Genomic DNA, 26,716 nt, shown 5'->3' with positions numbered 1-26,716 from the left:
TTTCCTGGATATTCTTGCTCTTTGTCAATGAAGTTTAAAATTATTTTGATGCTTTGGGATAAGATCTGTTAGGTTTTTTATTTTATGGGTTTTGTTTAGGGTTTTGTTTGTTTGTTTTTTTTGGTATTTTTCTGAAGTGAGAAGCAGGGAGGCAGACAGACAGACTCCTGCATGTGCCCAACCAGGACCCACCCGGCAAGACCACTAGGAGGCGATGCTCTGCCCATCTGAGGCATTTCTCCATTGCAACTGGAGCCATTCTAGTGCCTGAGGTGGAGACCATGGAGCCATCCTCAGCGCCTGGGGCCAACTTTGCTCCAATGGAGCCTTGACTGTGGGAGGGGAAGAGAGAGAGAGAGAAAGAAGAGGGGGAAGGACGGAGAAGCAGATGGGTGCTTCTCCTGTGTGCCCTGGCCGGGAATCCAACCTGGGACTTCCACACACCCAGCCAATGCTCTATCACTGAGCCAACTGGCCCAGGTGATCTGTTGGTATTTTTATTGGATGACATTTAATTTATAGGTTAGCTTAGTGAAAATGGATATATTTATGATTCTGAATCTTCTTATCCAAAAATCACATTGTGCTTTTTATCTGTTCAAATTCCCTTTGGTGCTCTTTAGTTTCACTTTACAGTTTTATTCATAAAGAGCTTGTATGTTTCTTGTTACAGTTATTCTTATTTTACCTTTTTTTTTGTTGTTGGAATTACAATTAGCCTTTTTTTCCTTCATTATATCCTCTAACTAGAAGTAGTTTGCATAGAGGGAGGCAATTGGATTATTTGGCAATTAACAAATAATATACATAGGTCACTTTATGTTTTATTAATTTATTTGTTCACCCTTTTCTCTTGAAATCAATACTTTCTTCTCAGTTCCTTTATCTCTTACTGAAGTACCTTATTTAGTAATTATTTTAGGGAATTCCAAGTTGTTACAGTCTGAAGTTTTATTTATTTTGCCCTCAACTTTGAGTGATAGTTTGGGGAGAGAAGATTAGGCTCCAAGTCTCCAAGAAGAGCAGAGGCGTGCATAAAAGATATTGGAAGGAATAACAGCTGAAAGTTTTCCAAATTTGTTGACACTATCAACCTATAACTGCAAGAAGCTCTCAAAAACCTCAACCACAAGAATGTTGTTTAATTACCAAAAATCATCATAATTAAATTCCTTACTTCAGTAATAAAGAAAAAAAATCTTAAAAGCTATCAGAGAAAAAGGACACATTATGTACAGAGGAACAAAGATGAGGGGAACAGCAGATTTATCATGGGAAATGATGCAAGGTAGAAGACATTGAAGTAGCATGTTTAACTTGCTAAAAAACAAAACTATCAACCTAGACCTCCACCCAGCACAACTATCATTTTTTAAAAAGGTAAAATAAAGATTACTTTTTAATGCATTCAAAATCTAAATGAATTCATCAGCAGCAGACCAATAGTATCGAAAATGTTAAAGAAATTCCTTTGAGCAGAAGGGAAATCATGCAAGATAGAAATCTAGGTTTACACAAAGGAATAAAAACCACCAGAAATGGTACTTACTGCATAGGTAAATATAAAGAATTTCTTTCATAGTATTTATATCTCTTTAAAAGATAAGCAGCTGCTTAAAGCAAAAATAATATCAACAGTTATGGGATTTATAACATATATAAAAATAAAATACATCTCAACAATAGCACAAAGGTTTGAGAAAAAAAGGAAGTACACTGTTGTAAAGTTCTTACACAATACATGAAGTGATGTAATATCACTTGGAAGTAGACTGCGATAAGTTTAAAGATATATACTGTGAACTTTAGGGCTATAGCTAAAATAACAAACCAGAAAGTTATAACTAATAAGCCAATAAAGAAGATAAAATGTATTTTTTTAAATGCACAATTAAGTCAAAAGGATGCAGAAAGAAAGAACAAAAGGAACAAAGAAGAAGTGGGGGAAAAAAGAAAAAAATAGGGTAGATAAAAATCCAAATATAGCAATAACATGAAAAATTGGGTGAAATATACAGGGAATCCCTCTATACTACTCAGTACTGCCTTCGCAACTTCCTGGGAGTCTCTAGATATTTCGAAATAAAGGGTTAAAAAATCAAATGCTTTAAACACCTCAACTAAAAGGTAAAGATAGATTGGATTAAAAAGCAACTGAATATTGCTCCAGAGAAGTGCACAGCCAGAATGATTGTTCACACTTAACAAATAATTGAATTTTTCTGCATGGATTGTTAAGAATTATTTCAATCAGAGGATTTCTTTTTTTCTTTTCTTTTTAGGTGAGAGGAGGGGAGGCAGACTCCCACGTGCACCCCAACCAGGATCCAACTGTTAACCCCATCTGGGGATGATGCTCATGTACCAAGCTATTTTTAGCATCTGATGCTGACCCACTCCAGTGGAGCTATCCTCAGGACCTGGTACCATGCTGGTATCAGTTGAGGCACTGGCTGCAGGAGTAAAAAAGGGAGAGAACGGGGAGAGGAAGGGGAGGAGAAGCAGATGGTCGCTTCTCCTGTGTGCCCTGACCAAAATCAAACCAGGGATGTCCATACACTGGGCTGATGCCATTGGCCAGGGCCCTGAATAATTATTTTTTTAATTTTTCCCTTATTATATCTTAGAATATTTTACCATTCTATTTATTGAGTTCTTTATTTTATAACCATCTTTTGTGGATCACTGTACTCTAGGTATATCCTCTTTATAATTACCTTAATATTTACCTTATTTCTCTCCATTTATGTGATTATCTCAAGGCTTCCCATAAGCCAGGAATTGGGTTTTCAATTTCTTTTTTTTTCTTTTTTTCTTTTTTCTTTTTTTTTGTGACACAGAGAGACAGACAGATAGGGACAGACATGCAGTAAAGGAGAGAGATGTGAGAAGCATCAATTGTTCATTGCAGCTCCTTACTCTCCCTAGTTGTTCATTGATTGCTTTCTCATATGTGCCTTGACTGGGTGCTACAGTAGAGCAAGTGACCCCTTGCTCAAGCCAGAGACCTTGGGCTCAAGCTAGAGACCTTGGGCTTCAAGTCAGCGACCTTGGGCTTAAGCCAGCAACCATGGGGTCATGTCTTTGATTCCACACTCAAGCCAGTGACCCCATGCTCAAGCTGATGAGTCTCGCTCAAGCCAGATGAGCCCGCACTCAAGCCAGCAACCTCAGCGTTTTGAACCTGGGTCTTCCGTGTCCCAGTCTAATGCTCTATCCACTGAGCCACCACCTGGTCAGGCGGGTTTTCAATTTCTTGTTGCTTCTAATTTATTTTCCACCTGTAATGCTTCACAATCTGTCTTCTTAGCAATATCCATCTTGATCTTTTTTGGCGGCTTTGTCATTTGGTCTTGCAATTCTTGTTTTATGGAACTGTGAAGTTCTGTAGCAATTCTTGTTTTATGGAACTTGAGAAGTTCCTCTGTAGCATGAGACACTTGCAGGGAGTTTACTTCTGTCCCATGAGTTATATTTCCTTGCAGGCTCATCTGGCTCATCTCATGTTTCTTTTTTACATTTTTCCCCCATAGTCTTTCTGACTACTTCCCATGCCATTGATCTTTCTAACATTTAATAAGAGCAGCTCAGGATAGTTTTTCCACGTACTTTAAGGCGTGAAAAGACTCTCTTTGACAACTTTCTTTATGAAGTAGAACTTACTTGTCTTCCTCTTCACTGTATAGTTGGGAGCCTTAGTGGTATCTTCCATCTAATTCTCTGCAGCCTGATCTGACCTGCTGTTATATGAGATTGCACTCTTGATTGTTGCCTATGCATTTCTATTAATTCCACCATACCAGGGGCTGTATCTTATTCCCAAGGGCCTTGCCTCCTTCTCTGAATTCACAGAAAACCCTAAAAACTACTTCCAATCCCTAGAGAGAGTCCTCAGGAACAATCGGGGGCTTCTGTGCTTGAGGGTCTCTGGCGTTTTCCCAAGCCGCCTATCAGTGACTCAGATGGCATTCTTTAAGTTGATCATGTTAGTGAGAATTCTGATTTTCTTTTTCTCATGTACCTTCTTTACTTCACACTACCTTGGGCGTGTGTGAGATTAGCTATGCCTCTACATAAATCTTTTTCATTCTGTTTTTTATGTCCATACATATTTATTAGACGTTTATGGTGTGTGGTTGAGCTCCATTCTTTGCTTTTCTTTTGCTGGTAAACTTTAGCCTGTAATTTTACTAATTTTCTTCATTCTTTTTGGTAAAGGGAGAGTGCATGAACTGGATTGATCCAGCTCTTTATTTAGAATTGCTAATTCTTATATTAATTTTATTGTAAAAGTATCTCTCTATACTAGCCTAAGTTATTTGCAATGTATTCCAAGTTATCTGCAAATCATTTTACAATAAATTATTTCTATATTTTCCCATGGATGGGTCTCAAAATTTTTATAGTTCTTAATATTGTAACCAGCTACCAGAAATAACAAATTCTAGCTTCAAATTCATACTTCTTACAATGAGATTTCAATTTCCCTATTTTGGGGAAAGAGTGGGGTCTTTATTTAATCAAGAATTAACTCTGACTATTTTAGTTTAAATTTCTCAGGAAAGAGGGATTTCTTTAACTTCAAATATTGTGAGAATTTCTGAGAGACTTACAGTACACAAGGAATTTGCCCTTTGAAAGCCTAGCTAAAATCCTAAAGGATCAGAAGAACAAAGATATTAAATTTACTTTATCATTTCATTGGTTATTAAATTATGTGAAAAGCAAATTGAAAACTCTGAGTTCAGTACATTCATCCTCTTAGGGACCCTTGCATTTTAAAATTAATTAAATACACAATATGTCTTCCTGAGCGACTGTGGCAATCTTAACTTTGAGCAGTAACCTAAGAGCCTCCATAGAAACAGTATTCAAGCCAAGCTAAACAGCAGAGATTTCAAATAACTGAAAAGCACACATAAAACTTTAAAAAATAGTGATCAAAAATACTAAGACCATTAAAGGAAAATAACAAAGTAATGTAATGTGGCCTTCCAAAAAATTATAATTCGTACCTTCTGATTGTACATTTTGAAACATGCCACAATCGTTCCTGGCCAATAAAAGCTCAGACACACTACACCTCTCCATCCTTCATACTCTCCCAGCACGTCATCATACTCAAGCAGTTCTGCACATGGCTATGTTACAAATAATGAAGATACCCGAGTCTTCCTGGCACAAACAGCTCAGAGATCTTCTCGTGACTTCTTTCCTGCTGAGCACTTCTCTGACCACCCTAAATAACCAACCTCTCTGTATTTACATACACACACACACACACATACACACACACACTCACACACAATCTCTGCATCTCAAGTCCCTCCAATTACTACTCTGATGTTCCTTATTACTATCTGAAATGTCTTGTTCTTGTGTTGTTTCACTCTCTGTTATTTGCCTTTGCCCAAAAGAAGAAATTTTATCTGTCTGGTGCATTAACTGAGCCAAACCCCAGAGCCTGGAAGAATACATGGCTCACTGTGAATGTTCATTAAATATTTGGTGATTAAATGTTTTAAATGTTTAGATCAAATAGTTTCACAGTTAACCAGAGATGAGGGCTACTTAACTCTTTCATAGATTAAGATCTTCCTGTTCGTTAGAAAACATCAGAATATATAGATGTTTCCTCGCCCTGGAAGCCAGACAGAGCAGAAGATTGTGGAAAACAGCTGGCTCGGCTGCCCTTGGATCAATCCCAAACACTATGTTTCTTTCCAGGCCTGAAAATCGACGGACACTGTCCAACACAATGTGATTGCCCGTAATATCTGATGCATTTTCGATCCGTACTAACAGATCAGATTCCTCACTGAGTTGAGAATGTGTTCTCTTCCTCATTGCTCTTTGAAGCTTAGGTTTGTATTTGTCCACATCACTTGCTTTGCTGCAAAGCACAGCAATATCCTTGCAGGAATAACCTTCTTTGAAGAGAAGCTGGCATTTCTCTGTTATATAACCCACCATCTGTTCCAAGTCATCGCACTTCATAGTCTCAAAGCAGCCTGGAACACCCTGAGACCATTTAGCTCCACAGAGTATCTCCAGGGACCCAGGAGGGATGTTAGGTGGTGGATTTCTTCTAACCTCCTGCATTATTTCTTGTAGGTGATTGGCTATTGGATCTGCATTGCGGACCACTCTGTTGAGCTCTTCTCTTGACTTCTGTTCTGAGAAATGGGGAAGGCCACTGCATTCCACATGACTAGTCTGGAAATAGTCCAGAAAGATCCAGAGAATTCCAGGGCAATCCCTTTCTCTCTGAGTGATGGTTTTTGCCTTCTTGTACCAGTCCCCATCTTCACTGCGAAAATTCTGAGCTTCATCGATGACGATGTGTTGAATCTTTCCAAAGTCTGTTTTCATGAAGGTTTTTCGTGTCACTGCCTGGCAAATGTTTTTGTGTCTGAAAATGTAAGAAACACAGTCAAGTTTCCCCAGTCAAACAAAGGAAGTCAATTTTCTTTCTTTCTTTCTTTCTTTCTTTCTTTCTTTCTTTCTTTCTTTCTTTCTTTCTTTTTTTTTTGACAGAGACAGAGAAAGAGTCAGAGAGAGGGACAGACAGACAGGAAGGGAGAGAAATGAGAAGCACTTTAGTTGTTTATTGATTACTTTTTTATACATGCCTTGACTGGGGGGCTATAGCAGAGTGAATAACCCCTTGCTCAAGCCAGCGACTTTGGGTTCAAACCAGAGACCTTTGGGCTCAAGCCAGTGACCAGTGACCATGCAGTCATGTCTGTGACCACATGCTCCAGCCAGCGGCCCTGCGCTCAAGCTGGTGAGCCTGCACTCAAACTGGTGACCTCAGGGTTTCGAACCTGGGTCCTCTGCGTCCCGGTCTGACGCTCTATCCACTGCACCACCACCTGGTCAGGCATCAGTTCTACTCTTTAACTCCTCTGGGCATAGTAAATACACTATGAATCTTAGCATGTAAATTTAAAGCCACACCAGCCAAACTTATTAAAAGGAAGAGAACACAGGCTGCATACCTCACAAATTCTTGCAGGGGCTTGTTCTCACAGATGTAAAGAATGTCACCTGGTTGACAGTCAAACACATTCCTGATCTTTTCTATGATCTTAAGAGCCAGGATGGTCTTCCCTGATCCAGGTAAGCCATGCACAAACAGCTCTGGGGTCTTGCGAAGGTTCTTTGAAAGCAACTCATACTGTTTATCTGTGAGTAGGTTCAAAATCTCAGAGCCCAGCTCTTCACTTAAGAAAGATCTGAACCCAAACAAAACTATCAAAAGGGACTGTAACAGAGTTTCCATGTGCTCAGTGGACTTCAGTTTATAGGACTTGGGGTAAAGTTGCAATTCTGAATCATGAAGGTCTGTTGCTGTTCTATCAGGATTCAGCAGGATGACCAAGGGGGTGATGCACAATTTTCCAGTGTAGCCACCCATGTTCACCAGCTTCTGCTTTAAGGAACAGGCAACTCTCAGAGAATAGTCCTTCCAGGAGTCATCACATTCTCTGAGGATAGTGTAGAGGACTGGGAATTTGTTCTGGGAAAGTAGAAGAGCATCACAGATGACTTCCTGCTTCTCTGGCAGACCCAGGTCCACAGCCCAGCTTCGAGAAAAAATCAGTATTCCTTCAGAGATAGCACGCATTTTCTTATTTATTAAGTTTCTGAGTCCTTTATGTTCTGAAAATAGTCTCCTGTAGAGCTTTTTTGGTCGAAACACCACTCTGTCAGTTAATACTAGATAAGGAAAGAATTGGAATAAATTAGAGAATTCACAGACAAGCAAATAATCGTCATTATATGCAACCGATTCAATCCCCATTTGGGTCTACCATGCGTTAGTATTAGGTTATGCATTAGTAGCAACAAGATAAAACAATCCAGTCCAGTGGAGCTGCTAATGGACAGGCATAAAAGGAGAAAACAATAATTATGGCACAAACTGGTAAATCAATGGGGAAGAAGTGCACAAAGCATTATGTGAATGCCAAGGAGAGGTGCAGCTTAGAAGAGAAGAAAATATGAAAGTCTTTACGAAGGAGATATCTGAGCTGCTTCTTACATGGCGATTGGTAGTTAGCCTGTTGAAGGAAGGGAGGATGGAGACTAAGCAAAAGGGGTATATGAATAAAGCATGGAGACAAGAAGCAGCAGGGTCCGTGCAGGCAGCTTCAAGGAGTTTGTGTTGCTGACGTATAAAGTGAGAGGCAAAGCAGTAGACATAGGGAGCGAAGCATTACAGTGCCATCTGAACAGCTGGCCATGCTGATGATCGTTAACAATATCGTATAATTATATACTTGAAAGTTGCTAAGAGAGATCTTAAATGTTCTCAACACACAAATGATAATCATGTGAAGTAATGAATATGGTAATTATTCTTACTGTGGTAATCATGTTGCACACCTTATACATGATGTTGTCAATTGTAACTTCATAAAGCTGAGGGGAAATACCTGGCAAAGGCAATACACTATATCAGTGGTCCCCAACCCCGGGGCCACGGACCAGTACCGGTCCGTGGGCCATTTGGTACCAGTCCGCAGAGAAAGAATAAATAACTTACATTATTTCCGTTTTATTTATATTTAAGTTTGAACGATGTTTTATCTTTTTTTTTTTTTAATGACCAGATTTCCTCTGTTACATCCGTCTAAGACTCACTCTTGATGCTTGTCTTGGTTACATGATACATTTATCTGTCCCACCCTAAAGGCCGGTTCATGAAAGTATTTTCTGACACTAAACCGGTCCATGGCCCAAAAGAGGTTGGGGACCACTGTACTATATGATTTCACCTACATCGTATTCTGTGAAAGGCAAAATTCTTAGGATGGAGAACATATTAATGGCTGCTAGGGGCTAGGGTTGGAGGAGATTTTGACTAAAAAGGTGCAGCACAAAGGAGCCTATTTTTGGTGATGGAATTGTTCTGTTTCTTGAATGTAGTGGTGGCACACAAATCTATATATATTTAAAATCCCTACCCTGGCTGGATAGCATGGTTGGTTAGAGCATTGTCCTGAAGATCAGTGGTTGCTAGTTCAATCCCCAGTCAGGGCACATACAGGAATAGAGTAATGTTTCTCTCTCTCTCTCTCTCTCTCCCTTTCTCTTTCTCTAAAATCAATAAAATAAACATTTTTAAAAATAATATAATAAAAAATAAAAACCCTTAGTCTATTTACAAAAAAGTCCACTGTTACATTTGTAATTTTAAAAAATTCTTAAAAGTGCTTTTTATTTTTTATTAAATTTTTTTTCCTTTGATTTGAAGGGGACAGAGGGAGGGAGAAATGAGAGAGAGAAACATCAACTTTGTCCCATTTAGTTGTGCATTCACTGATTGCTTTTCTTTTAGCTTTTATTTATTTATTTTAAAGAGGAGAAGAAAGAGAGAGAGAGATAGAAGGAGGGAGAAGCAGGAAGTATTAACTCCCATGTGTGCCTTGACCAGGCAAGCCCAGGGTTTTGAACCAGCAACCTCAGCATTCTAGGTTGATGCTTTATTCACTGCGCCACCACAGGTCAGGCCATTGATTGCTTCTTCTACGTGCCTTGATCAGGGATTGAACCCGTAACTGCAAGCAATTGGATGCACCAGTAAAGTTTGTCTGAGCTTAGAGAAATACTGTTTTCTATAAAAGTGGACTAAACTAAAGGTACCTCCTACCACTATTTTGATTTAACACATTCTGGAATTATTGGCCAATGAAGTGAAACAAGTAAAAGAAATAATGTGTATAAATATAAAAAAAGTTAGTTTAAAATTACTTTTGCTTTTGCATGAATAAAAATATTAAGTAAAATGTTTAAAAATAGCATAATTTAAAACTATGAGCTTTCCAACATGCCAGCAATTCATAATCAGAAATTATTATTATATAATGATCTCATTCTAGGAATATACATAATTTAACATATATTATAAAATATGGATAAAACATTGAAATTATTAAGAGATATGCCATATTTCACTGATCATAAATATACTTTAATAGCTCTTAAATTAAGATATATCTTCTAGTTTAATAAACACTATTTTCTTTTTAGTGGTAAATAAAATAATAATATAATATTAATTTCTTAAATTTGATGAAATATAACAAAGAAAAATTTTAATAAATGGCCAAATATTCCTTGTGTAACTATCTCACTGTTGTAAAAATTGCAATTCTTCCAAAATTCACTTATCAATTTTATGTAATTGCTATCAATAATAATCTCATAGTACCCTTTTCCTTTTTTGTGGAACAAAATAATTCTAAGCTTCTCCTAGAAGAGAAATGTCATGATAATATCATTTTGGGAAAGTGTATACTGGTTGTTTTGAATTACAATTTTTTAATGTTCATCTAAGTTTACAAGTTTAAATAAGCGATAGCCTAGGTGTTTGCAAAGTTCTACTTTTTGGCCTGAGTGGTGATTAACACAGGTTTCACTACATAATTATTTATTAATTTATACCACTGTTTTATGTACTTTCTGTATAAATAGTATATTTTTCAATAACAACAGCCAAAACTTAATAACATCCATGTTGAGGAATACTATGAAATACTATAGTATAACCAATGAAAGAATCATGTAAACCTATAAGTTAACTTATGACAAGATGTACATACACATTACTCAGATTTAGCTCTACGCTTGCGTATAGCTGCAATGCATTTATTTTCACTGCTGAATGATATTCCACTATGTGAATATACTACAACATATTTATGCTTTGTTGTGACAATAGACAATTGAGCTGTTTCCTATTTGGAGTTATTACAAATAGTAAACTTATGAGCCCTATGAGATATTAATATAGGTCCAATTTATATATATTTCCTGATGTATGTGCACACATTTTTCTTTATAAACTAGAAAAAATGCTGAATGGTAGAGTAGGCAAATAACCAATCATACAAGATAATGTCAAATTTGTTTTCCAAAGGAATTCAGCCAATTTAAGTTCCCAGCAGCAATATAAAAGATCCTGATTACCCACAACTGGGGTTAAGTATCCCTTCATAACTTTTTTGGGTATATGTGTTTCCTTTTCTGAGAAGTGCACCTTTATAACTATTGCCCAGTTTTCTACTAAGTTGTTTGTTCTTTTAAAAATGTACAGCCCTGGCGCCCTGGCCGGTTGGCTCAGCGGTAGAGCGTCGGCCTAGCGTGCGGAGGACCCGGGTTCGATTCCCAGCCAGGGCACACGGGAGAGGCGCCCATTTGCTTCTCCACCCCTCCGCCGCACTTTCCTCTCTGTCTCTCTCTTCCCCTCCCGCAGCCAAGAGTGGCTCTGGTCGCAACATGGCGATGCCCAGGATGGGCAGAGCATCGCCCCCTGGTGGGCAGAGCGTAGCCCCTGGTGGGCGTGCCGGGTGGATCCCGGTCGGGCGCATGCGAGAGTCTGTCTATCTCTCCCTGTTTCCAGCTTCAGAAAAATAGAAAAAAATAAATAAATAAAAATAAATAAAAATAAAAATGTACAGCCCTGGCTGGGTGGCTCAATGGAGAAAGCATTGCTCCAGAGCACCGAGGTCACAAGTTTGATCCCCGGTCAGGGTATATGGAGAAGCAATCAATGAGTGCACAACTAAGTGGAACAATGAATTGATGCTTCTCTCTCTCTTTCTCCCTTCTATCTCTCTCTTAAATCATAGAGGAAAAAAATTTTAATTTATGTAAGGTTTTTATATATTCTTGATACTAGTCCTTTGTCAGCTACATGGTTTGCAAATATCTTTCAAGATTGTAGTTATATCTTTCACTCTCTTTAAGGTATCTTTTGAAGAGCAGAAGTTCTTAATTTTAATATCGCAAAATTTATCAGTTTAAGTTTTAATTCTTTTGTGTCTGGTTTAGGAAATCCTTTCCTACCTGAACAACACAAAATTATTCACGTACATTTTCTTTTCTTTCTTTTTTTTTTTTTTCCTGAAGCTGGAAACAGGGAGAGACAGTCAGACAGACTCCCGCATGCGCCCAACCGGGATCCACCCGGCACGCCCACCAGGGGCAGACGCTCTGCCCACCAGGGGGCGATGCTCTGCCCATCCTGGGCGTTGCCATGTTGCGACCAGAGCCACTCTAGCGCCTGAGGCAGAGGCCACTTAGCCATCCCCAGCGCCCGGGCCATCTTTGCTCCAACGGAGCCTTGGCTGCGGGAGGGGAAGAGAGAGACAGAGAGGAAGGCGCGGCGGAGGGGTGGAGAAGCAAATGGGCGCTTCTCCTGTGTGCCCTGGCTGGGAATCAAACCCGGGTCCTCCGCACGCTAGGCCGACGCTCTACCGCTGAGCCAACCGGCCAGGGCCACACGTACATTTTCTAATAAAAGTTTGAAAAGTTTGTTTTTTACACTCAAATTCTAAAACCATCTGGAACTGGGCCCTGGCCAGTTACTCAATGGATGGAGCAGTGACCTGGCATATGGACATCCGAGGTTATGTTCCAGTCAGGGCACACAGGAGAGGCAATCATCTACTTCTTTCCCTCTCCCCCTTCCCCTTCACTCCCTCTTCCCCTCCTGAAGCCAGTGGCTCATCTGGTTTGAGCATGGCCCCATGGGCTGAGGATAGCTTGGTACTTGAGCACCAGCCCCAGATGAGGTTGCCAGGTGGATCCCAGTCAGAGTGCATGTGGCAGTCTGCCTTACTATCTCCCCTCCTTTCACCTAAAAAAATTAAAATTAAACTTTCTGGAATTGATTTTTTATAGCATAAAACAGGAATCCAATTCTATTTTTTCCATATGGATGAACAACCAACCTATTCCAAAGCAACCACCGATAATGAATTACCTGGAAAATGACGTTTTTGCTGTTCTTCCAGACATTCCAAATTCTTATGAATGCACACACTCCTGCTGCAGGGTGTGGTGGATGACAAATGCATCTGAAGGCACATCTCAGATAGTCTGGAAAGATCTTAGGAAACAAGAACCAAGGGTTCAATATGCAAAAAAGGCTGATCCCCAACTTAGAGTTGAGCTGTGTTGCAAAGTCTTTCACTAAAGTCTGAGAACTCAAAGTCTTGGACAACGGATATTTGATTTCTCATCCCAAGTCAGCTCAGAATAGCCTACTGATATCTTGGGGTAGGGGGAGAAACTGGTGTGGAGCAATGGTTTTTCATTTTTAATTTTATTACATTGAATCAAACTATTTTTATATTTGTAGAATGCTTCTATTGAAAAAAAACAGGATTAGAAGATGTGTTTCTGAGCTGATTCTGAAATGGACTTCGTTTATCTAGGCTTTTGAGGAAGTTTCCATTGATCGCCTTTTTTCTAATTTCTCTCAGGCTTTCTTTTTCTAAGGTGGTTGCGTATCAAACACTTTATTTTTGGGCTTATCAGTCATGGTGGACGTCATATGTTGGTTCTCAAAAAGAAAAGTGGGAAAGGAGAGGGACAGCTGTGGGTTGGTCATCTTTCAGCTCAGAAATGGAAGTGGGGCAATAAGACAGGGAGAATATTTATTCCTGAGAATCATACAAATGGGAAGGCAGAGGAAAGTGGGAGTAGCTTAGAGAGGACATGTGAAAACGCATAATTAAGTATGAATTTATAACCAGAAAGGAAGAGATTTGAATGTGAACACAAGAGAGGATGTGAAGATAAAAATTACTAGGTGAAACAAAAGTTACTAGGTCAAACAGCCCCCTGTACCACTCACTCTCTTGTGGGTCAACTAGCCCAGGGCATCTGCTGAATGCAGGGTATTTAAAATGGACAGAGGGAATGAAGGACAATGCTCACCAACTGCATCTATAGGAATTAATAAATCCGAAAGCTGCACCTCAGAGAGTACTCCTCTTTGCCAAGGTTCTAAAACAATGCCCGCCCTTTCTCCCTCCCAACCCCCACCTCCCAGCAGCGTGATCATTACTGCGAACTCTGCTCCCAGACCTGGGTCGTCTTCTGTCATCCAAACTGCCCATTCCTTCAGGGACAGACGTCTCACACGGTTGTCCTTCACCTGCCAGGCACTAGGCTCTTTGGCAAACACCGCACAGCAGAATCGTTCCACCTTGACCGCGCAGACATATCCATGGAGGGCCCCCTGATTGTGTACTTCAAGGAAATTAATGGCATATTTTATCTCATGCCTCTGGGTACAGAAATGATAGACAGGTAACTTCCTAATACAGCTACCAATGTAGTCCTTCAGGGTGGTAGGATCTATTTTCTCTTTTTCACATCCAACGACTTGAAGGGTCTCATAATTCACCCCCCAAAATATGTACCCTCCTTCGGTGTTTGCAAATGCAGACACACAACTGGGGAGATCCTTGTCAAAGCATTGAGATACCCCTGCTGGGAACATTTTAAATTCAACATGTGTGGACTTGGTAAAGTTGAGCTTTTCCAGGTACTGAAGGTGAGCTCTATCAAACAAAGCAGCAGCTAAGGTCTTTATGGTACTTTCATTTTGGACCCCATCTTGAAGTTCCTGTGAACTTGGCAAAGAGGGATCATGGTTATTCATAAGCATCCTTTCTTTGAGGAAATCCACTGCTTCCCGAGACCCCATAAGATTAGTAGATGTTTGATGTCTGTGGTACAAGTAGGAACACAAAGTAGCAAGCCGTACACCAGAGGCCTTTACGTTCCATGATTGCACAAAAATATAAAAGAGATCTTTCTTTTGCATCTCATCTAAATAGCTTTTGAAATGCGAAGGCACATCTAATCCTGTTTCATTATTGTTATACTCGTAGTCTTTGTTCACAATCTCAGCCATGACCACTCCCCCACCGGAATTCAGCAGAGCACATATTGCATGCACGATGACTTCATTCTGCTTCTTCCGCAAGTGAGGGTCCATTTCATTCCTTTGCTTTCTCCCAAGGACGATGTTTCCTGCATTTAAAACACACTCAGCAAAGTTTGTTTCCAAATCAATCCTGAGACTCATCTTCTCAGCACTTTTTCTATTGTTACCGTGAAATGTTCTCCTGAAAAACAAGAAGATAGAACCATTAGACTGAGACAAGAATAGGAGGAGTAGGACATCGACAGTTTGAGGCCACTCTTCTGAAGATGGTCACTTTCTGTATTTCCACTGAGCTGGGGGCCAGATTCATGCAGGAATTAAGGGCACAGAACAGGTTGAGAAACTACTAAGTCTGCCAGAAGCCCACTACCACCACAGAAATGATCAAGAGGTTATTTTTTATGCTATGATTTTTAGGAACTGTCTCTGCTAAGTTCTGTAAATGACAAGGTCTCTCAAGACACCTGCAGAAAACATAAAATATTACAAAGATACACGTGGAATGGAACTGCAATGCAACTGGAAAGATTTCATGGTCAAAATATATATTTGAGTTTTACTGATATTTATTGTTATTCTCAGTACTTTTTCTCTTTCCTCTCACTGAGACCAAGACAATTCTTATATTATTTTATAGTCCAATTTTGTGAAGGAGCAAATCTGATTGAGTTGGTAATTTATCATTGTTGTTATAAAACAGATCATTTAGCTTCTCCTGGTCCAAGCACTTCCCACCTTATGAAAAAAAATATATAGATGTATGTCTATATGTAATATATTTTATATGTTAAACACATATAATAATTATTATATACTTACCTATATATAATTTTTGCAACCAATTAACAAATTATTGACCGTTTCTTTGGAACAACCAGGATGTCAGGTTGAGGTGGACTTTTGACATTTCCTAAACCTCAGCTGACAACAAATAATCTCAGAAGGAAAGCTGAGTGAGAACATGCAGACACAACATCTCTGCAACCACCCTCCAGAACTGAAAGCAGGTGTGAGTGATACACATCTCTGTAGCTTCCAATCTTTGGCCAATGTGTGGCAGTTGAGGAAGAACGGGGAGCAAATAAACTAACTCACACACAATTCCAAAACCCTCTATAGTAAGAAACTTCCCTGAGAACCAAGAAAATGTCATGCTGTCTGGACAGTGTCCTGGCTCTGTCCTCCCACACCCCAACACACACATTTCCATCCTCAAATACCTGGATGAGGGAACAGAAGATGAAACCCAAGAAAGAAGCATGCACAACCCCCTGGATGAGTGTAGAGATAGAGCCCAGAATGACAGCAGCGGGACAGGACTAAAGGATCACGGGGGGAAAAACTGGCACCAGATGGTAGCAAGCTTCAGTGGGTGGCACCGGAGATTATCCAATTGCTGGGATTTAATAAGTTAGCCAATGAGGAAGTGGAGACTTTGAGAATAAATTAGTAATAGGGACTTAGGAAAATATGCAAATACAAATATAAGACAATAACTAAGATTAAAATAAAAAGAAGCGTAGGAGCCTGATCAGGCGGTGGCACAGTGGATAGAGTGCCAGACTGGGATGCAGAGGACCGAGGTTCAAAACTCCGAGGTCCCTAGCTTGAGCATGGGATCATAGACATGACCCCATGTCGCTGGCTTGAAGTTCAAGGTCGCTGGCTTGAGCAAGGGGTCACTTACTCTGTTATAGCCCCCCGGTTAAGGCACATATGAAAGAGGTATCAATGAACAACTAAGGTGCTGCAACGAAGAATTGATGTTTATCTCTCTCCTTTCCTGTCTGTCTGTCCCTATCAGTGCCTCTCTCTGTCTCTGTCTCACACACACACACACACACACACACACACACGAGTGTAGGAAATAAAATATAATCATAAGGCTATGGTACTGCTATAAATAAAATGACAGCCCTGGCTGGTTGGCTCAGTGGTAGAGCGTCGGCCTGGCGTGCAGAAGTCCCGGGTTTGATTCCCGGCCAGGGCACACAGGAGAAGTGCCTATCTGCTTCTCCACCCCTTCCCCTCTCCTTCCTCTCTGTCTCTCTCTTCCCCTCCCGCAGCGAGGCTCCATTGGAGCAAAAGATGGCCCGGGCGCTGGGGATGGCCCCTTGGCCTCTGCCCAGGCGCTAGAGTGGCTCTGGTCGCAACAGAGCGACCCCCCCCCCAGAGGGGCAGAGCGTCGCCCCCTGGTGGGCGTGCTGGGTGGACCCTGGTCGGGCATATGCGGGAGTCTGTCTGACTGTCTCTCCCCATTTCCAGCTTCAGAAAAATACAAATAATAATAATATAATAAAATGACAATCATAATAATATAAACTCTGAATATTGTTCTGACCAGAGATAATGATATAATTGTACTGTCAGCCTGTGGGGAGAGAAAGTGTAGGGAAAGAAGTGTGAGAAATTGATACCTATATCTCCAAAAACAGGTAATATCTAAAATTGACTGTGGGAGGGTTAGAGAGGGCATAAGCATGTTTAGAAATATATAGTTAAGTGCCAAAATTTAAAGCCAAAGAGGCAAAAGCATGAAAAGGGGGTGAGGGTACAGGTCATGGGGTTTTTTATTATCTTTTATGGAACAATGACTTTCAAAAACTGAATGCATGAAGCTTCCACTTCCAGTCAGAGTAGAATACCAACGACTAGATTACTCTCTTGTCTGAAACGGCTAAAATATTTTTGAATAAATAATGGCCACAAAATTTCCAAATTTGATGTAAACTCTAAAATATCAAGATCAAGATCTAAAATAATCAATGAGCACAAGAAACATGAAGAAACTACACCAAGCACATCACAATTAATTTGCTCAAAACTGTGATAAAGAAATAATCTTAAAAGCAACCAGAAGGAAAAGATATATAACATACAGAGGAACAACAAAATGACATTAGATTTTTTTATTTTTTTTTTGTCAGAAACAAAGCAAGTAAGAAGATAGTGGATCACCTCTGGCTGGTTGTCTCAGTGGATAGTGTGTGGGTCTGGGGTATGGATGTCCTGAGTTAGATCCCCAGTCAGAGCACACATGAGAAATGACCATCTGCCTCTCTTTCCCTTCCTCTCCCCTTCTTCTCTCTCTTCCCCTTTTGCAGCCAGTGACTCAATTTGTTCCAGCATCGCCCCTGGTGCTGAGGATAGCTCCATTGGTCCAAGCACAGCCTGGGCACTGAGGATAGCTGGGTTGATTCCAGCATGGAGCATCAGCCCCAGATTGGGATTGCAGGTGGATTCCAGTGGGGGCGCATGTGAGAGTCTGTCTATCTCCCCTCTTCTCACTTAATGCCTGACCAGGCAGTGGTGCAGGGGATAGAGTATCGGCCGGTGATGCTGAGGACCCAGGTTTGAAACCCAGAAGTCGCTGGCTTAAGCATGGGATCATAGACATGGCCCCATGGTCGCTGGCTTGAGCAAGGGGGTCACTGGCTCGGCTGCAGCACTACTCCCCCCCCAAGGCACATATGAGAAAGCAATCAATGAGCAACTAAAGTGCTGCAACTACGAAATGATGCTTCTCATCTCTCTCCCTTCCTGTCTGTCTGTCCCTCCATCTCTTTCTCTTTCTCTCTTAAAAAAAAATTGATTCCTGTTTTCTGATAGATAAAAAACAACTGTGAATTTTCATAATTAGGCCAAGAGTAGGTCATCACATTTCAGTCTTCTTCCACTTGCAAGAAAATTCTAAAACTTGTGATTCCTCATTTTCTTATTTAAACAAAAAAGTTGAAGAGTCTTGGACATTTAAAAGAACACTTCTGACACAGGACACTGTTCTTAAGCTGCTCATCTTCCCTGCTCTTCTGGCCACAGGAACTCTCAGCTCCGCCCTAATGTCCGCCCCTGACAGACTCAGGAAGAATCAGTTTCTCTTTCCCCACCAAGGCAGGCATAGCCTCCCCACTTTTCAGAAGGGGTAGGCCAGGAAACTTGAGCTACCGCACTCATTTTCTCAGAGCCCGTGATGGGTGTGGATGAACCCTCAGGAGCCAAGAAAAAGTCCCACCGTCCAGCAGCCCCTCCCTACCACACTAGTTGTCAGGGATTCCTTTCGGCTCCTAGACAGGCCTGTGCAAAGGTAGACCGGAATCGCCACAGCGTAGCCCCTGTGGACAGAGCCCCTGAGAACTCGAGTGAGCCACCTGAAGGGGGTTAGGGAGCTTGGGGCCCAAGCTGAGAACCCACCCACCCATGTTTAAGGACTGATATGCCAAGCCAGGGCTTATGCCAAGCCAGGGGCTTAGGGCAATCCCAGAACACAGCTTTTTTTTTTTTTTTCCGAGAGAGAGAGAGAGGGAGAGAGAGAGAGAGAGAGAGAGAGAGAGAGAGAGAGAGAGAGAGAGAGAGAGAGAGAGAGGAGGGAGGAAGGGAGGGAGGGAGGGAAGGAAGGAAGGAAGGAGGGAGGGAGGGAGGGAGGGAGGGAGGGAGGGAGGGAGGGAGGGAGGGAAGGAGAGAGACACTGACTTGTTCCACTTATTTAGGCATTCGTTGGCTGATTCTTGCGCCCTGACTGCGAATGAACCCTCAACCTTAAATTACGCCACCAAGGCCCTAACACAGCCTCTTGTAGGCTTCGCTTTTAGGAGCCTCGGTACCTCGTGTAGCTGTTTCCTTTAAATTTCTTCCAGTTCCTGAACCGTGGGGAAATCCTACCAGGCTCGGTTTGGTAAGATTTGGGCTGTGAAGCTGCGCGCCTCTCCTTCCTCCCAGCGCGCCAGGCGTTCCAAACCTCCCCGCTCCCGGACCCTTCACTGCCCATCTGTTGGAAGTTGCTACTACTGAGCGCGAGTCCATAAGCCCAGTCTCCCCAGCGAGGAAAGGAGCTCCCAGGGCAGCGCCCAGGCCCCGGGACGCAGTCGCTGCACCTGGCCTTCACCACAACCGGGTCGGGAAGCAGAGCGCGCCGGGGACGGGGGGGAAAACCGAGCTTCTGGAGAACCTGTGCAAAGGAGCGCGGGATCTCATTACCGATCAAGGTTTCTCCTCTGCAGCGCGCCGCCCTCCCGTAGAAAGCGATGGAGCTTCCCAGGTCCAGAGCAGCGAGCGGCCTTGACCCTGCAGGGTCGGGTCCTTATATCAGCTGAACTCGATGGCACCTCATGGGCGTGGCACCGCGCAGCTCTACAGTTTCGTTTCTGTGAACCCAGAACCCCACCAAGGCAGCAGCCTGGTTACCGGATATGGGTGGGGTGATGAGTGGGTTGGGGGTGTCTTCTTTGTTGTTTATGTTTTTTTGTTTTTTGATTTTTGTTTTTTGTGGGGTTGTTTTTTTTTTTGAGATTGGAGTACTCGCCTCCACCCAGGGTTCTCTAGCCCTGTCCGAACACCCCAGGGTCCTGTGCGCGGGGAAGTGTCTCTCTCCCCAACGCTTCCAGCTTCTGGATTGCGGCCGTAATTGCGGGATCAGCCTCCCAGCTCTCCCTCCGGAGGAAGTGGGAGCAGAGAATTAAGCCTCCGCTTCTGCCGCACCTCCCTCCCAGAACTGGGAAAAGTTCATTCTGCCTCCTGTCTTTTGAGGGTACCTCGATTTGTAAAAGGCTGATGACTGCTGCTAACGGCTCCAGCGAAACCGGCCGGAAGTGTCGCCGTGTGCTAGAACCTTGTCAGGATCGGGCGATGGCGTTTTGGTGAAAGAAAAGGAAAAATGTCTCTTTGATTCACCAGCCCGCTACAGACTTCCTCACACCTAGGTCTTGTTCAAAACCACAGTTTTCCGTTTGTTTGTCCTACTCTTATAACCAAGCGTGTTCTGGGCGCTAGAGAAGGACCTGGCTCGGTGCCGGGCGCGGCGCGGACGCTCCTCACCTGCCGCGGCTCGGGGCGCGCGGGGCTGCTGGGCGGCGGCGGTGCGGGAACCCAGGAGGCAGCCCAGCCCGGCGAAAGGGGCGAAGAGCAGGCTGCACGGGGACAGGTCCGAGCCCGAGCCCCAGGGGAGTAAGTAGCATTTAGGAACCTCTGGAACATTCAGTGAATTCCTGACTCCAACTGCTCCTATCCTGGGTCGCCCTCCTTCTGTTCTCCTGGCCCTCCTAAAAATCAAGTGAACAGACGTTTCTCCATCTCATCACTTCTCAACTCCCTCTGGCATAGCCCAGAGGACTATGGGCTACGCTCTTGCCTCAAACTCCAACACCCAGATTTGCGACGGGAAGTGTTCCATTCCCATGAATGTAATCCAGGCCATCCCTTCTCCCGACGTAACCACCCGGGGCGGGGCGGGGGAGGGGGCGGTGAGCCCTTGGGCAGAAACCGGAAGAACGCGGAGGCCAGCAGAGAGGCCCTGAGTAGGGAGTGGTGGGAGTAATAATAGGGGTGGCCGAAGAGTCGTGCTAATCGCCACCTGTGGCGCTGGCTCAGTGTGGAGGAGGCGCGGTCTCCTTCATCGATAGGTTGCTGAGCTTGCAGTGCGTGATGGGGTGGAAGGAAAAGAGCATTGAACAAAAACAAGCTCTTGGTTTCCGGTCCTCCAACTGTGAGAGCTGTCACCTTGTCAGTTCTTCCTTCGCAGTGCCCCCAGCCAGCCCTCCTCTGCAGTCTGGGCGCCAGATTCCTAAGGCCCGAGGGTGGAGCAGCAGGTGCGGAGTGTGTCCCGGCAGAGCCGGCACCGGCACCGAGCCAGATCCTTCTCTAGCGCCCAGAACACGATTGATAATAAGATTAGTACAAACAAACAGAAAATGTGGTCTTGGACAAGACCTATGTGTAAAGAAGTCTGCAGTGGGCAGGTGAATCAAAAGGACATTTTGAACCCTAGATCTAACAATATCAGAGCTTTCCCTGGTTAGACAAGATACATACCCAATGATTTTTTTTTTCTTCAAGTACTTTGAGTTGATCTTGTTTATATTCATTATGGTCATCTTGCTTGGAAGACTTCTCCAAGATAATTGCAAAAATCAGGTCACACTATTGAACATGAACTGCATTCCCATCACAGCTGAGTGATGGGATATGATACGGGCTGGCACAGGGCACGGCACAGAAACATGCAGTTCTAGGCAGCCTTCTTCAGACAGTATGGGAGAGAGAGTACGAAAACCAGCACAGCTCAACATCCAGATACAATAGCACTAACTTTATGTTCACACATGTATGAAATCCTACCTCACCACCCAATTCATTTTCCAAAGTATAAAGAACTTCAGTGCATTCTCCTGGTCTTTGGAATGGGTACAGAAAGACTTATCCAACCTGTCTTCCAAATTATGGATAAAAATTATTCTAGGAATTTCTAGAACATGACAGACATATGGAGACAGTGAGCAAGAGAGCCAATGAAACAGACAGACTTTGGGCAAAGGGGATGCTTCACAACGCAGGGAAAATGAGTATTTTTTTTATATGGCTTCACTGTCACTGCTATGATCCCTAGCTGAACCAACACTCCAGGAGTTCCCGGCTCAGGTCTCTGCACAGTCCAGGATCAGTTCCAGCATCCCTGTGGACTCCTGTCTAAGACACTGGTTTAATGAAGCCATAATCCATGCACTTGATGAGACAGTCCCGTGCTATCTGAATCACTGCTGCCTTCTTCTCATCCGGTTCCTGTTTGCCCACCATAGTCAGGATCTCCAGCAACTCACTCTCCACCAGCTTCTTGGCTAGCTCAGCATCAGCCTCCAGCAGGTTGTAGGCAATGACCAGGCCCCGGTGTTGGACTGACAGCCGGTCGTGCAGGCAAAGCCTCTGTAGGATCTCCAACCACTGAGTTGTCTGGAGAGGGGAAGGTGGATAACGAAGGATTGAAGGAATCAGTGGATGGACAGAGAGAGGAGAGTTTGGACAAGATAAATAGAAGCATTAGCCAGGCCCAAATTCTGGGCTCTGAAAGGGCAAACACGTATTTGGTTATGTGTGTATGGAACTCAGCCTATGCCTACTTGTCCTCCTTGGGACTAACTGGGTGCCCACCTTACCAGAGCCAGGGCAGGAATTGGAGAACTACAAAGAACTTGAAATAATCCAATTCCTTTCATTTTACAAGTAGAGGGACTGAGGTCCAAGAAAGAGAAGTAATTTAGCTATCTGTGGTCACTTATCTGGAAATAGTAGAAAATAAACATCTATTTATCCATTTATTTTTTAAGCATCTTAAGCAAAGGAACAGGCTCACCGCATGCCTGAGCAGAATGGTCAATGCCTGTTCCTGCTCACCCAGGTGCCCCTGAGACACGAGCCCTAGGTATGTACGCCACCAGCCCTGACTTCAACTGGGACCAGCACTGGAGTTGGAGTGTATCCTCTCCTCCGCCCCTCCTCCCTTTCTCTGTTCCATTCTTTGGTGCAAAGCAGCCCAACCACTGTGCACAGGGAAGACAGGCCTCTGCACCACTCTGATCACCCCAGGAGACAGAGAAGGAGCTGAGGGTAGAACCAGGAGGCTTGACTCTTAATCATTCAACAGACACACATGGGCAGCAGAGTAAAATAATTATCAGCATGGGTCTTGGAGTCAGAAAGACCAGTGTTCGGGTCCCTGCTTAGCCACTTACCAATTATATAACCTTGGCTAAGTTATTTAACCTCTGCAAGCCTCAGGAGCCTTGTCTACTATCTGCTATGCTTATCTCTTAACATTGTGATGATTTAGTAAGATAATACATGGGAAGAGCTTACATGGGAATTGGAGCATAGTGAAAACCCAACCAATAAAAGTGGAGAAGGATGATGATTTCAGATGCTAATCCAAAGATTTCCTCTTTGCTTCCTTGTACCCATTACCCTTAGCCAATGGGAATAGCTTTCCACATGCACTGCTCTCAGAGGGGGAGAAGACAGAAGGGAAGAAAAGGCAAATTATTGGCTTCTTAGCATCTAGGAGATTTTTGTAAACTCGTCACCGAGTCTCCTACCACAAAGAAAGGAGATGAAAGTTCGGATAGTTTGTGGTAGGGTTCAGGGAAGATTTAGTGCTGATGGGTAGCTGATAATGGGTCCAATGTCTATCGTTCCCTGGGATGAGTTACTGGGGGCTAAAGGGAGTGTGATGATCCTATTGGGATAGGACTCCAGTGGGAAGATCAGTTTCCTGGCTCCCTAGGGTGTATCCCAGCAGGTGTAAGACTACAGAGAGATCCAGCATCCAGCATGGCTCCAGGGTTGTACAAAAGACAGGTCTGGCCAGCTTCACAGAGTCTGCAGGATGCCATTGTGGGTACAGGACTGTAGCCAATATTTCTGAGCCCCTCGGGAAGAAGGAGAAAGTGGCCAGGAGTGGATCCGCAATTTTAAAGGATCCCAAATCCTTTCTCAACTAACTAGCTGTGTGGCCTTGAGCTACTTTTCTATACTCAGTTTCCTCACCAGTAAAATAGGAATAATAATAATCACACCTACTGCACAAGTTTTTTGGGGAGGATGGGATGACTTCGTGGATATAAATTCTTAGAGCAAGCTCTGGAGGCCAGTAAGTGAAAGAGTCACAGAGTGCCTTGTGGGGGACTGTTGATAGGAGTTGTGTGACTAGTTAGTTCAACAGAGAACTGCTTAGGACAACAGTTTCAGAGCAGGCTGGAAACACCCCACCCCTGATACTGAATCAAAATATCTGGGGAGCCTGACCTGCGGTGGTACAGTGGATAGAGCCATGACCTGGAATGCTGAGGTTGCCAGTTTGAAGCCCTGGGCTTGCCTGGTCAAGGCACATATGAGAAGCAACTATGAGTTGATGCTTTGCCCCCACCCTTTCTCTCTATCTCTCTTCTCTCTAAAAATCAATAAATAAAATCTTTTAAAAAGTATATATATCAGCCCTGGCCGGTTGGCTCAGCAGTAGAGCGTCGGCCTGGAGTGCGGGGGATCCGGGTTCGACTCCCGGCCAGGGCACATAGGAGAAGCGCCCATTTGCTCCTCCACCCCCGCCCCCCCTCCTTCCTCTCTGTCTCTCTCTACCCCTCCCGCAGCCAAGGTTCCATTGGAGCAAAAGATGGCCCGGACGCTGGGGATGGCTCCTTGGCCTCTGCCCCAGGCACTAGAGTGGCTCTGGTCGTGGCAGAGCGACGCCCTGGAGGGGCAGAGCATCGCCCCCTGGTGGGCAGAGCGTCGCCCCCTGGTGGGCGTGCCGGGTGGATCCCGGTCGGGCGCATGCGGGAGTCTGTCTGACTGTCTCTCCCCGTTTCCAGCTTCAGAAAAATACAAAAATACAAAAAAAAAAAAGTATATATATCATATATATATATTAAAAAGTATTAAAATACTTTTCTGGGGAAAGTATTTTAACCAGCCTTCCAGGTGACTCTTACACACCATCCAATTTTGAGAAGCTTGCCTTAGGGAAAGTGCTAAAGCCCAAGGACCAAGCAGAGACACCACTGCCCTGGTGCCAGGACAGCATAAGCACTGTGGACCTCAGAGATCACTCACACACACACACACACACACACACACACACCTTAACTGAACCCGCCTTTAATGATGCAGACTTGGGTACATTTGAATTGAGATGTTTACATTTTTCTCCATCAGTGGAAATGATGGCCACAAACTAAGTTCAGTTTAGTAAAATAAAGTTTCATTTTGCACCCCCATGTTTGTGACTGTGTAAATATCTCTTTCATTATACCCTGCTAAGATGGCCACAGTGCCACCAAAGGAGCTGAACACTGTGTCCACTTTAGAGAGCTCCCCTTTGTGCCCCACCCAGGGCCATGCTTCTCCTGGGGAGCTCGAGGCTCCACAGCAGTACTTAGTCTTCAAAGTCAATGGTGAAACTATAGTGGAAGAGATTTGAATTGGAAAATTCAAATAATAAATATAAAGGGCAGGCCCTGGCCAGTTGGCTCAGTGGTAGAGCATCGGCCTGGCGTGCAGAAGTCCCTAGTTCGATTCTCGGCCAGGGCACACAGGAGAAGCGCCCATCTGCTTCTCCACCCCTCCCCCTCTCCTTCCTCTCTGTCTCTCTCTTCCCCTCCCGCAGCCAAGGCTCCATTGGAGCAAAGATGGCCCGGACGCTGGGGATGACTCCTTGGCCTCTGCCCCAGGTGCTAGAGTGGCTCTGGTCGCAACAGAGCAACGCCCTGGAGGGGCAGAGCATCGCCCCCTGGTGGGCAGAGCGTCGCCCCCTGGTGGGCGTGCCGGGTGGATCCCGGTCGGGCGCATGCGGGAGTCTGTCTGACTGTCTCTCCCCGTTTCCAGCTTCAGAAAAATACAAATAAAATAAAATAAAATAAAATAAAATAAGGGGCAGAAGGGTATAGACTAGAGTCTCCTCTCCTTAGGTGGTAGGAACAAGGGAGCTGAGAGTAGTTACCATGGAGACGGGCCTTCCCACAGGGATCATACAGGGTAGTGTAGTCTGGGTGAGGAGAGATCCCCTAGAGCCAGTGGTGGGATTCAGCCGGTGTACACCGATTCGGCAGAATGAATACCTAATCTTTTGTTGAGTTTGACGAACCGGTTGTTAAAATGGCACTTGTATGGCCCTGGCCGGTTGGCTCAGTGGTAGAGCGTTGGCCTGGCGTGCAGGAGTCCCAGGTTCGATTCCCAGCCAGGGCACACAGGAGAAGCGCCCATCTGCTTCTCCACCCCTCCTCCTCTCCTTCCTCTCTGTCTCTCTCTTCCCCTCCCACAGCCGAGGCTCCACTGGAGCAAAGATGGCCCGGGCACTGAGGATGGCTCTGTGGCCTCTGCCTCAGGCGCTAGAATGGCTCGGGATGCAACAGAGTGACGCCCCAGAGAGGCAGAGCATCGCCCCCAGTGGGCATACTGAGTGGATCCCGGTCGGGCGCATGCGGGAGTCTGTCTGACTGTCTCCCCGTTTCCAGCTTTGAAAAAATGAAAAAACAAACAAACAAAAATGGCACTTGTAATCAGGGTTCTCTCTAAGGTGGGCACCTGGGTAGCCGCCCAATGTGGAAATCACAAATTTACATTCCTTACTCTTTTTTAACATTCATCTGTGCAACAGCATACTCTAAGCGCCTGTAGTAATGTTCACTGCATCCATAGGTGAAAAAAATC

General features: G+C 43.8%; 2 protein-coding genes across 2 annotated transcripts in view; both read right to left on the bottom strand.

Annotated features, from left to right (window-relative positions):
* Nucleotides 1-971: 971 nt before the first annotated feature.
* On the bottom strand, nt 972-19,858 carry SLFN5 (schlafen family member 5). Its single transcript, XM_066263357.1, has 5 exons — nt 19,727-19,858; nt 13,885-14,933; nt 12,776-12,901; nt 7,002-7,722; nt 972-6,412 (listed from the first exon to the last, which is right to left on the bottom strand). Exons 2-5 carry the CDS (start codon nt 14,891-14,893, stop codon nt 5,581-5,583), a joined length of 2,688 nt encoding a protein of 895 aa, XP_066119454.1. The 5' UTR covers nt 14,894-14,933; nt 19,727-19,858; the 3' UTR covers nt 972-5,580.
* Nucleotides 19,859-21,818: 1,960 nt separating this feature from the next.
* UNC45B (unc-45 myosin chaperone B) overlaps nt 21,819-26,716 on the bottom strand; it is a 28,744-nt gene continuing 23,846 nt past the window's right edge. The window contains exon 20 of the mRNA XM_066263377.1: nt 21,819-22,471. Within this exon, the coding sequence (XP_066119474.1) occupies nt 22,211-22,471 (261 nt within the window). The 3' untranslated portion in view covers nt 21,819-22,210. The remainder of the gene's footprint in view (nt 22,472-26,716) is intronic.

The sequence above is a fragment of the Saccopteryx bilineata genome, chromosome 2, assembly GCF_036850765.1.
Source record: "Saccopteryx bilineata isolate mSacBil1 chromosome 2, mSacBil1_pri_phased_curated, whole genome shotgun sequence".
NCBI classification, from domain to species: Eukaryota; Metazoa; Chordata; class Mammalia; order Chiroptera; family Emballonuridae; genus Saccopteryx; species Saccopteryx bilineata.
Note: the sequence above shows the minus strand (reverse complement) of the source record. Positions and strands in the feature narration are given on the sequence as shown.